At 41.9% G+C, this 12,726-nt stretch overlaps 1 protein-coding gene across 1 annotated transcript in view; it reads left to right on the top strand.

Annotated features, from left to right (window-relative positions):
- LOC131691334 (uncharacterized) overlaps nt 1-12,726 on the top strand; it is a 283,328-nt gene that overhangs the window by 240,013 nt on the left and 30,589 nt on the right. The window contains exons 3-4 of the mRNA XM_058977646.1: nt 4,331-5,173; nt 5,296-5,464. Coding sequence (XP_058833629.1) covers nt 4,675-5,173; nt 5,296-5,464 — 668 coding nt within the window. The 5' untranslated portion in view covers nt 4,331-4,674. The remainder of the gene's footprint in view (nt 1-4,330; nt 5,174-5,295; nt 5,465-12,726) is intronic.

Raw genomic sequence — 12,726 nt, 5'->3', positions numbered from 1 at the left:
CATTATCGCGCTCTTCACACAACTGACACTGATAGTCCCGAGCTCTACGAGTTTCGCGCAACGGATTTCGCCTAACACTATTCCCGGAACCAACATTGACTGCATTTATTTACCCGTATCCTCGGGGTTGAATGTTATTGACAACGTCAACATTTACCTGTCTTCCGACGCTAGGAGGGGGGAGGAAGAAACCTGTGGGCGTGCTGCCCACCTTTCTCGCAGCAGTTAGTGCAACGATACTGCTTCCAACTCCTCCTGTATATCCGGGTACTGGAGCTTGCATGTTCGGTACAGACTTGGACGATTTCTTCGACATCGTAAAAGAATTTTTTAAAATGTTGCGGAGACAACGAGCTGGATCCAAATTCAATAATTTATTCCTTGATTACCGAAATACAATTAAAAAATTCCTACAATACAGAATTTAGTTATAGAATGTTCAATAATTTCATTTTCTTCTTTATACTTTTAGTGATCCAGCTAGGACCCAAATAAACTGGCAACACGGTCTGTTCCGAACAACTGTTTCCTGCACATATCATATTATTGTTAATCTATGTTGATCTCGAATCTAGTGGATTTTCTTACCTTTCAATAGCACTAGTTTGCGGTAAAATAATCAACTAAATGCGCCACGTAGCAATTTTGACTTAATTAGATAAAAACATAGTAACATAAGCATTTATCTTGTTAGCACAATTCTCACCTAGTTTTAAGTTGCTCACTAGTTGTAAGTCTAGGTTAAGCTCTAAATATAATTCAGCGTATAGGTATAAGGATGCGATAAATAGCAAAAAATAGTATTAATTAGTTCACTTTAGTTTAGCTCTTCCACGTAATCAGTAAGTATAGGATCTAGATATAAATCAATGATGGTTTTTTTGTTTATGTATTTGCCCTTTCTGTTGTAGCCGATCCCCCGGGCAGACCGGGTGGGGTGTATTTCGATACAGCGGCATCGAGGCGGTGCGCAGACATTTTAATCAACTGATGTAGATGTAGTTAACGACGGGGCGTAGTCAACACCAACGTTGTCACTTTCAACCACGTTTTTTAAGTTGTTCTTTAAAACGAAACGCTCGGCTTGTGCTAACGTGTTGAATGATATTAACACTACATTGCGAAGATGATGATACTGAAGGTACAACACTTCCGTAAGTCTAAGTTGCATTTTTACCTTTAGAAGGTATTCCACTTCACTAAAACTCGGTCGTTTTAAACAAAATTTAAAGTCAACGACCGCAGCGTTGGGTCGGAGTAGAGCTTTTTCGTCAACTTTACTCATGATGACAAGAATAATCCGATGTTTCCTTTGTTCTCGAGACAATGCACACTAGACCGAGAGGCCTGTTGTTCACTTGGCTCGATTGTACGTCTGACTGCGGCTGAAGTAGAAAGTAGACTGAGGCCGGGATTAGGTTGACGTTTTTCAGAGTGATTACATAACCTTTCTATATGAGAAAGGCAAAAACGGAGACGCAATTTGTGTTCCTGAGAAAACCCCCAGTCGTGCCTAGCGTGATGTCCCGTAAGAATTGTGTTTCCGTTTTTGAAGTAGAATACTTCTAACGTTTCAATATGGGGTCCCGTTTCAAAAATTTCAGTTGAGAAATTTTCCCAGGTTTGAAATGCGAATATCTTCCGTTCTACTGATCGAAATCGCAATATTTTTGCACTATCTGATCGGAAATTCGTGCACGTATTTCGTATTAAATTTCGGAATTAGCGCGACTACTATAAATAAACCAAAACAAGGATTTTTAGAAAATCCTTCGAAAACAGCGAGGAAAATGCGCAATTTGCAAGCACATCTCACGCAGAGCCGTCAAAAAGGAGCATGTAAGCGTTTCATTACATACGGGAATGTTATATATACAGGTCACGCGAGCTTGTTTTGTATCAGCAACATGCTCGTCCGGACGGTACAATGAGCGGTATCATGTTTGCGTTCCCGTACCAAGCGTCATCGCAAGGTTCTTCGTGATAAAATCCAGGAAATCACCAAATCCGTCATTCGGCGTCTAGCTCGTAATGGTGTGTAAAATGCATCTCCGATTTAATCTACGAATGGTGTGCAGGAAAATGTCATCCGAGATGCAGTGACCTACACTGAACACGCCAAGCGCAAAACCGCAATGAACGTCGTCTATACTCTGAAACGGCAGGGACGCACTTTGGATTTGGAGGTTGAAAAGGTAGAACTCATTTGTATCATTATGAAAAAGGGCCTTTTCAGGGCCACCAAAATCATTTCAAAGAATAAGTTTGCATTTTCTGTTTCATGGACTGTTCCTCCCTGGAGAGCAATTTGGGTTAAACCCTAAATTATGATTTATTTCAGTACGCAAATTGCAAATATGGTCAGAAACAAACGAGTGAAGTGGAAAACATTTTTACTAGGCGCATTCAAAAAAGGTTTCAATTCTCAAACATTTTACCAAGGTGCCGTATTACATTACTCTCTTTACCGTGAGTGTTCGATAATCTCCGTATTGGAAACACAATTTCAATTTTGTTCTTTATCAAAAATATGTGGTCGACCAACGAAGGGGTGGAGCTACGAAGAACACATATTGAGGACAACACAAAAAAGGACGAGCTTACATTGTGCTGTAGTCAGGTATAAAAACTCAGCATACTGTTGTTCACGATCAGTTCGATTGCAGCATCTCCCGCGAAATTCAAACCGCCGTCCGTTTGCTGCTGTCAGAAGAGTTGGCCAAGCACGCCGTCTCAGATGGCACCAAAACTGTTACCAAATACACCAGCTCCAAGTAAATTTCGAACACTGCCCAAATTAAAGGCCCTTTTCAGGGCCATCAATTTATCGACAAAGAATGAAATTGAAGTTTTGTTATTACAAGCATCAGAAAGTGGCTTGTCAAGAGCGTTGGATGGTAAGTGAGTCACTTGTGAACAATACCGTCGCTTTCACGTAGAATAGCACAAAATCAAAGTTATTTGTGATTTGTAGACAGGTTAGTGTAATGATTCAATTTACAAAAATCGAACGTTTTCTAGCGTTTCGATATAGGTGCTCCGTTTCAAAATTTTTGGCCAGAATGTTGCCTATTTTTCTAAAAGTGAAAATCTGCTGTTGTACTGAATGAAAACCTTCGATTTTTGCGCTGATTGGAAATAGTTGTGACTAGTTGTGTAGAATGTACAATTACTGAAAATAACAGATTTTGTGAAAGCAGTGGTTGGTCCGTACAATTCGATTCCAAGCGAGCCAGACTAGTTTTCGTTGAAAGGTCCATCTCTGACAATAGAAATAAACTATTTTATTTTGAATTCAACTACAACTTCCTTGAAAACAGCACAGCTAAAAAACTTTTGGGAAAAACGCGCAAACCTAAATTTTCCACTATAATAAAAACTAGTGCCCCCGCCGGACAGTATCATCAAGATTGATAGTAATTCAAGCCGGAAGGAAAGGGGGTAAGGTTGTAAGGCAATGGAAAATTTCATTTACATCTTACTGGAATATAGTTGGCTGGTCCTGAAAAGAACTTGTTGGTTTGTGGTTTATTTTGGATCACAATTTAGTCCCGCTCTATTTCTGATAGCTGTGAATTTTTCGCAGGGCGGCAGTTTCTGTTCGGTAGCGATGAGGCTTCTTAACGCCAACCGTGACTGGGAAACTTTTACACGGCCTTAGTTGCAAACTGCTTGCGGGGAGCCTTTCCTCCGGTGGACTTACGAGCGGTTTGTTTGGTACAGGCCATGTAGCGAAAAATGCTGATCTGCTACTTCTCTGATGCTGGTAGTAGGACGACGGTCAAACGCTCGTTTTCGTGCCCTCATTCATAAAAGTTCAACAACATTTTCAAAGAATGTTGCAAATTGTCAACTTGATAATTCCAAAAATACTCCAAATAAACTATGTATGTGCAAAAGACGACAAAATTGCATAGAAATTGCTTATTCCAGAGCAGAATTTACCGGTCTAAAGTGTATTCTACTTCACTCCGGTTATGTCTCTGACATTACCTACCCATCTTTTTTGGAGCTAGCGTCAATCCGGCGCTAGCTTAGTCCTGTCACTAAGTTAGTGTAGGATTCTGATGAAACGAAGTCAAAAACAAATTCCAAAACTAATTGAATTAAAAGAGGCCTTTTAAATCATTTCCTATCCCGCTAAACATTTCAACGAAAAACTTTATCTATTAAAATTATAGCTGATTGAATGTTCCCAGTTTGCTAACGTATCTGTAATAAAACTGAAAAACCAAGAATAAGCTCCTACAGATTCTTCTTCCTTCCCCAATTAATTAGGAGCACTTTAACTTTAACTTTAACTTGAAATATTCATCTTCATTACTTCCAGGTCGCAAATCACCGACAAGTGACAGCCCCCACCGGGAGCCGTGGGCCAAGAATAACGAGCAATTAATTTGCCGATCCTTCGCGACTGCAACGAGACGAGACGAAGTGAGAAAGTTTTATCCCGACTGTCACATGCAATGGCAATGATTCTTAATTTGAGGCACCATCGCAGTAGTACAGGATTGCCACGGTCCGAAGGCAGTTCCGTGGGGACAATCTGGCGGTATCAAAACACTTAAACTCGCCCCCCACTATAAGCGGAGTCATTTGGGAGAGGGATCCGACAAAACTAACCGGATCCCGGTTCAAAAGACAGTAAAGTGTGTCAAGTCGCGCCCGGATTGAATGACCAATAAAATGGCAAAGCACCATCGCCATCAGAACATTAACCGGTCCCCGCGGCTAAGTTACCTGTCCTCTCACTCCCAGTCGCAGTCCTTCATGAGCAGCGATGGCGGAGGTGGAGAAATGGCCGAAATGTTGTCGCTGGATGAGTCGGAAAATCTGCTCCACGAGCCATTCGGTGGTTCCGGATCGACCATTCAGGTCATCAGCGGTGCCGCCTACCACGGAGCCGGCCTGGGACCGTTCAATGGAAGCGGCGGCGGACCGAATCATCTGCAGCAGCAGCAACGGTTGGAGGAGTTGGGAATCGGCTTCGGTGATTACAATAGCAAACTTTTGTCCCCGGCGGTTACGATTGTGGAGATGACCAGCGGCGGTTTGTTGCCGAATTCGGGGAATCTGAGGCACAAAAATCGAAAGCTTAAAGCGGGTGCGGCGGCTGCAGCAGCTGCCGCTGCAATGGCCGGCTCCGGTGAGCAGGCGACGTTGAATTCGATCGGTAAGCTAATTCTCATGCTACTATTTTTTTAAACTATGCATCCTACCGTATTTGTATTATTGCTGCAATCTTCCTAATCAGACATAATTTCCTACCTGCACTATCCATTGTTCTTTCTGCAGGTTTGCAAATGTCGGTGGATCGTGGTGGCCCGCAGGAGTGGGGCGAAGCGACTCGCAGTTACGTCAAAGCCCAACGGCGGCACGCCGGGAGGGCCACATTCCAGGGACAGGTGTACAATTTCTTGGAACGTCCCGCCGGCTACAAGTGTTTTATTTACCATGTTTCAGTGTAAGTACAGCAAATCTCACCCCTCCCCCTCCGTCCACCGGCTGGTTGGTGGGGAAATCGATTTTTCATTCATAGTCAACTGAAGGCTCACTACCTGATTTACTGTGCATACGGGACGGTGACAGTAAGTGTGCTTGTCCATTACCGAGTCAGGGTCGGGATTGGATTCGAGCTAGTGGATGACACAAGGGAACACTTATAATCGTTATCGATTTTCCATCAATATTTATTAGTGATGCAGAAAAAATTGAACGTGTGCAAATTTTAAATTCAATTTGAGGACAAACCCCTTAGGTACTCGAAACTATATTGTGAGCTTCATGTAGCCAGTGTCGTACATTATACTGGCCCTCATTTTAATTATGTTTACACAAGCACAACAATTACACGTGTTAGTCAATTCCGTGACCAGTTACTGCGGCTGAAGCACTCGAATACGTAATCTGATCCCTACTTTTACTAAATGCTTAGATCTGACGACGATAGGACTAACCTCCGAAAATCCCAAACTATAGTTTGTAATAAAACGTACACCGAAAACTGACAGACACAGCACACGAATCATGTCAATCGTTGTCCTTTGTCCACTCCTGAATTCTATCTCTGCGACCACTCCCGTATGTCTGCCGATGATTGCGCCGATAGACCTCAATGATAATAATTACTGATGGGAGACACACGAACCGAAAATGTCCCTGGCCTAGGTCTATACTACATAGAGGCCGCCCCAAAAGAACAATGTTGACATTACTAAATTATTCAAGCTGCCTGGTCTGGCCGGTTCTGATGGACCCGGGTACGTATATCTTCTGTACAAACTTTCAACTCGGTTTCTTTGTCACTCGGGTACCGGTTCGAAAACTCAACTCAACTGCCTATTTTTAGCCGGTCTGGTGTGACCTGGATTTCGTTGGAAGCCTGTGAGCTTAGCTGGAATCGGGAGACAGTGAAATAGGTGGGTGGGGGAAAGGTGTAACAAATATGCATATATCATCATTAATAATTTATCCGATGACTGTGCACTGCTGTGAGTGCTTTGTGTGGTAGTATGGATAATTTGATTTCTTGCTAAAGGGTTGGTAGTTTATCAAGATCGCTTGTTGGTTTTTCACTTATCTGTAGTCGTTTAATTTGGTTGGATGACCTTACAAACTTAGTTTTTGATGGGCTCAGAGATTGTTAGGCTGATAGATGGCGTAATTTGTTCGTTTGTTGATACTACCAAAATCACGTGATCAGCTACGTGAGTTGTAGCGGGCCAAATGACCGTTTACTATTTTCGTCTACCAAAACGATCCTCAGGAAGTTTTAAACGGGTAGCTTTAGCGCCACCCCCGAAGAGGACCACTTGTCCGGTTAGAAATGCCCAGCATGAACTTCACGGCAGGTTATAGAAATTGATCCCGAAATAGCGCAAAGGAGCGGTAGGCAAACACAAAACGTGAAAAGATGCACTCCGTTTCGCGTGAAGATTGACCCACTACTATATTTACTTTTTTACATTTTAACGATATTCAATTAGCTAGAGATTACTGGGTAGGGAAAGTTATGAAAATTAGAGCCATAGTACAAGCCCGTACGATATTAAGCCTGTTCTAATGACCCTGCCACTTCTAGTTTTCCGATCTGTTTACTTCACATCCTTGCTCTCACTTGAGTACTATGGCTCTAATTTTCATAACTTTCCCTACCTAGTAATCTCTGGCTAATTGAATGTCGTAAAAATGTAAAAAAGAAAATGTGACTAACATATTCGAAACAAAAAAGGAAAAAAAAACTATTTACTTTTACTAAAAACGTCGGCAACTTTCAAAGCCGGAACGTGGGGTCAGCAGGGTGGCAACGAGACGGGCGGCCTGTCGAGCGTATGCATCGCTAGAACTCGGATGGCGGAGAAATCTAAACTTTTCAATAAAAGGAAAGAAGCCGTCGATCGGCTTCTTTTTACACACAAGTTATCACGAAAGACGAATAATTCGAATTTCGTTTTTTTTACCGCACAATTCTTTTATGACCGCACTAGCAATGACTTTTTAAATACAACGCGATACTAAAAAAAGATTTCACATTGCTGCCTCTTCCACGATCAGGATCGAAATGCACTGCAGCTCACGCTGTAAATCCTCAGATAGGCGTCAAGTGATTCGAGTATTCGTAGTCGGTAGTATGTATTTTTACAAATACTACTCTTTCGACGACCATTTCACTCGCTTGAATTCAAAGATATCTCTTTCTTCTTACCCCTTTGTATCTAGCCATTTCATTCCCATGCGGATTTGGGTTTTGGTGAGACGTAATATTTTTTGAAAGTTCATTCAAAATAGACTAAAGTTGCATGCAAGGGAATACTTGTACACAAGCGTCTGAATATTTCCTGATGTGATGCGTATTGGCATAGTGAGCGTAGTGAACGAAAATGACAAGAATCACGAAAAAGGAGAACATGCTACAGATTATGCCCAAAGGGTAATTTCGGGAGAGATGCCGCGTCAGGAGAGATGCCGCACTCTCTATATCTCGTATATGGGGTCACTTTTACACGGCAATATGATATTGTGAGTTTGTCTTTCGAAGAATTATAACTCTAGAGATGTAAAATAATCCTTTTTAAATTCACACGAAAATTTTATTAATGATTTTGTGCGTTCAGTTGCATCACGGAGTGCCGAAAATTTTTCAGCGCCATATTAAAATTTCGTTTTTTTTGTATCGGTTGAATAGCTGGGACCTTTTAGAAGGCATTCTGATCATGAGCACGATCATCCATAATTTTAGAGGAAAATTGCGTCGTTTGGCATCTCTCCACTACAATTGGGAGAGATGCCGCATTAAAATTGCGAGTGAGATGCCGCACTCAATGGAATGCCATTAAATGATCATTTGCGTCAGGTATAGATTCATAATAAGGTATATCCACAAACTAACGGACCTAACACAGTGACATATAGGATTATGATTTATCTATATATTTAAATGGGCGACACGTATCTAAATATTAGTTACTTCGGTTTATTCTTTAAAGTTTTAGGCACTAATTTTCGTGAACGCATTGATTTGTAGTGATGTCAATATTGAGATAAAAGCGAAAATTTGAACGAATTGATGCTTTTTCAAAATGAATCTTTCAAGAACAAGTTGTATAAATTCATTGAGAGAAACAGCCAAACAGTGCTTTTAAGGAACTGCTGCTAACACATAGATATGTATATCGTACAAGCATATAGATAAATAGTGTCCTGAATTAAGTTACTCCAACTTAACCGTTACACAAGGTTGAGAAAGAAAAATATTTTTAAAATATTGAATAAAAAAATGATTCTGGAAATGGTAGTACCCCCTTAAGAAAAGTGAAGGTGCTAGCCGATCTATAGGTGCAATCAAACTTCATGAAACTCAGCTGAAGACAAATGGTCATGGAAATTTGGTTATTTTTTTTTTCATTACAAAAACCATTTCACAGTATTTTAGAAACTTGTCGCAATTGGTAAAAATGATTTCATCAATTATTGAATGGTTTACTTTGATGCAGGATCGATTTTTAAAAATGTGCGGCATCTCTCCCCAAATTACCCTATTTAGAGTCAAGAGTTGGCTTGCCCAAAAAGGTGATGGCGAACGGACTAGGGGTGCTAGCTATCACCACGGCATTCCGATGTATAGTTTATTTCACAAATCGATTTCAGAATGGTAGGTTATGTCATTAATCCGATACTCGATCTTTTTCTGAGTGCTGGAAATTCTCTACTTTAGAACTCAAATTAACCAGTGAAACTTATATCGTCAGCGAAGTGAAATAGAAAGATTGAGATTTTTCACATGTAAAATTATGTATGGCAATTAAGGTTATTGCTGTAGGACTCTTTCACTACACGGTGAAATATATGAAACGTGTATGGTTTGTTTGCCAGAAAATGAAGTCAACCTAACCCGAAAATCTAGGAATCACTAGTACTTTCAATTGATATCACGTTAATAGGAATAAGTGGAAAACGACGGGCATATAGAGGAGATCGCGGTTTGCCATTACATCTCGAGCCGGGACGTTGGGTGGTCTTCTTCGGGCCCGGAGGGTGTCCATTAGCCGATACCTAGCGGAACTGTATCTGGTGCATGCCCAGACAATGTGCTCGACGTCGTGATAGCCGTCGCCACAAGCGCAGACACCACTATCCACGAGACCAATACGCCGGAAATGTGCATCCAGCGTGTAATGGTTTGCCATGAGTCGGGACATCACACGAATGAAGTTCATCCCCTTGAACCAAGGTTTCGTTGATACCTTAGGGATTATCGAATGTAGCCACCTTCCTAGTTCACCATTGCTCCACGAAGTTTGCCAACTTTCGAGGGTTGTCTGATAGGTAATATTGAAAAATTCGGTCTTTCATAAACTTCACCTTCTAGACCTTAGCTAAGGAGTCCGCCTTCTCATTGCCCGGAATTGAGAAATGAGAAAGGAACCCAGACCAAGGTAATCTGGAGAGATTTGGCAGATAAAACACTCAGTAGCTCCCGTATTTCCCCAAAAAAAACTCCTCGTATTTTCTATGTTTCATCGAGCGAATAGCGTCAATGGAACTGAGGTTTTCCGAAACGATAAAGTAATGGTCTGCGGGTAATGTCTCAAAGAGTCTAAGGGTATACTGAATAGCAACTAGTTCTGCGGAGTAAACTGGGTCATTGAGTTTGTAGGAGGTGGTGAATTTTTGATTGAAAATACCGAAGCCAGTGGACCCTTCGAGGTTTGATCCGTCGGTATAAAACATCTTAGAACAGTCGACTTCTCGGAATTTATTATAAAAAATATTTGGAACAACTGGCGGGCCTATGTGGTCCGGAATTCCGCAAATCTCGTCTTTCGTGAATGTGTCGAGGAAAACAGTAGATTCAGAAGTATTTACGTAATGCACACGGTTGGCTTTGTAAGAAGAAGGATTAATATTCTGCGCCATGTAGTCAAAGTACAACTAAATCAAAAGCCCCCTTAATATCTAGGAACACTGATGCCATCTACTCTTTGTTAGTATAGGCCAATTGAATTTCGGTTGAGAGCAACGCAAGACAATCGTTCGTCCCTTTACCTTTGCGAAAGCCAAATTGTGCATCTGACAGTAAGCCATTTGCTTCGAACCAATTGTCCTGGCGGAATAGGATCATTTTCTCGAACAACTTCCGGATACAGGATAGCATTGCGATCGGTCGATACGAATTGTGGTCGGAGGCTGGTTTTCCTGGTTTTTGGATGGCGATGACCTTCACTTGTCTCCAATCGAGTGGGACAATGTTAGCCTCAAGAAACTTATTAAATAAGTTCAACAAGCGTCTTTTGGCAGAGTCTGGCAGATGCTTCAACAAGTTGAATTTGATTCTGTCTGGCCCTGGAGCTTTATTGTTACACGACAAGAGAGCAAGTGAGAACTCCAGAATCGAAAACGTTGTTTCGTTCGTGTTGTTGTGAGGGGACGCGCACGGTAGATCATCTGTGCCGGGGCAGAATCCGGACAAACCTTCTTGTCGAAATCGAATATCCAACGATTTGAATATTCCGCGCTCTCGTTAGTACTGTTTCGGTTTCGCAAAAGGCGAGCCGTGCCCATAATAGCTAATAATAGCTCATAGATGTTTCTCTCGTTAGTCTGTCAACAAAGCGACGCCAGTAACTACGTTTCTTGGCTTTCATCAAACTCTTCATTGGCTTGTCTAACGTCGCGTACTGTCGTAAACTAGCGGCTAACCCGTCATTTCGGAAGGTCTTATACGCGGCGGCCTTCTCCGCGTACACGTCTCAGATCTCTTTATCCCACCAGGGATTGGGAGAACGTGGCAGCATAGCTCTTCCAATCGATGTTTCGTGTGAGAAATATTGATTGGTTTCAATGGCCTTGGTCCTTTATTGTTTGAGACTGCGATCGGCAGATGGTTGCTATATTAAGTGTTGATTTTTTTTGTGTTTCGAATTCATCTCGTCAGTAACTAGCACCATCTGGATGTCTAGTTAGACGATATATCTAAACTAGACACAAAAATCTCCAAACAGTTCACACGACATATATGAACGCCTAAGCAACTGACTTATCCTGGGTGATGTTCCGGGAAGCAAAACAGAAGCTCTAGTTTGCTGACGAGAAAGCGAAAACGAACTCTTGTCTTATGGCTAAGGTGCCAAACGCCCGGCATTATGCAATCTTAATTCCCAAAAGGGAAAATTGGATTAGACCACTTTGCGCATTAACGGCACAAAACCTAACAAGTGTTGATTTTTTTTTGCGTTTCGAATTCATCTCGTCAGTAACTAGCATCTGGTTGCTGCCGTGGGGAACCCTTCCACGTAGAATTTAACTGCAGCGATGTTAAGCAGAGGGACGCTGGGGGAGCAGGAATCCGTGTCATTTCACTCGTGTTTAAAAAGGTCAAATTGAAGCTGTCGCGTAAATTAAGGAAGAACGGTTATCATCATAAAGGCAACCCCATTCTGTACCGTGAGAGCTAAAGTCTCCTAAAACCAGTCGCGGTGCAGGTAAGAATTCTAAGATATTATGTAGCCGTCAGTGCCCAGCCGCGGTTTTGGGGGGAATATGTATTGAAGCTATGCAAAGGCCTTTGCCTCTGGTTTCAAGCGACAACTTCAATACCTGTTATCGAGGGAAGGTTAGTTCTGTAGAAGGAATGGCACTTTTTGATCCCCGAAAGCACTCCTCCATAGGCGGTGTCTCGATCCAGACGAATAATATTAAAGTCGTGGAAGTTAACCAAGTTTCACATAATGCAAATGCATCGCAACTGACACTATTTATTAAAATTTTGAAGGGGTCTATTTTCGGGATGATACTTCTGCAATTCCACTGTAAAACAGTGATCAAATCCGTGACCTCGTACGATAAGTTAGTCATCGAAGGATACAATCGCTGAAAGGGAGGGCCATTTAGCTGTCAACTGCTTCAAAAATGTTCTTACTGTAGGGAGAAAAGCAAACATAAGGCTTGTAATGGAATCAGTAATATTGAAAGTTTTCATCATGCAGTCCACTATGTCCGAGAGTTTGATAATTTCAGTGCTAAGATTATACTCGAACTGGAACAAAGGGACACTTGGGATTTCTGATGTTCCTGGAAGTGCTGGGAACTCCTTCTCTGAGCTTAACCCTCCGAGACCAGAAGCTACTTGCTTAGGTTTGGTTGCGACACTTTCAATAGATGTCACTTTCGGAGCCCCGTCAAGGGATACCTTCTGGCCTTTACAAGGAGCTTTAGGAGAGGAAATGT

Source organism: Topomyia yanbarensis, chromosome 3, assembly GCF_030247195.1.
Source record: "Topomyia yanbarensis strain Yona2022 chromosome 3, ASM3024719v1, whole genome shotgun sequence".
NCBI lineage: Eukaryota > Metazoa > Arthropoda > Insecta > Diptera > Culicidae > Topomyia > Topomyia yanbarensis.
Note: the sequence above shows the minus strand (reverse complement) of the source record. Positions and strands in the feature narration are given on the sequence as shown.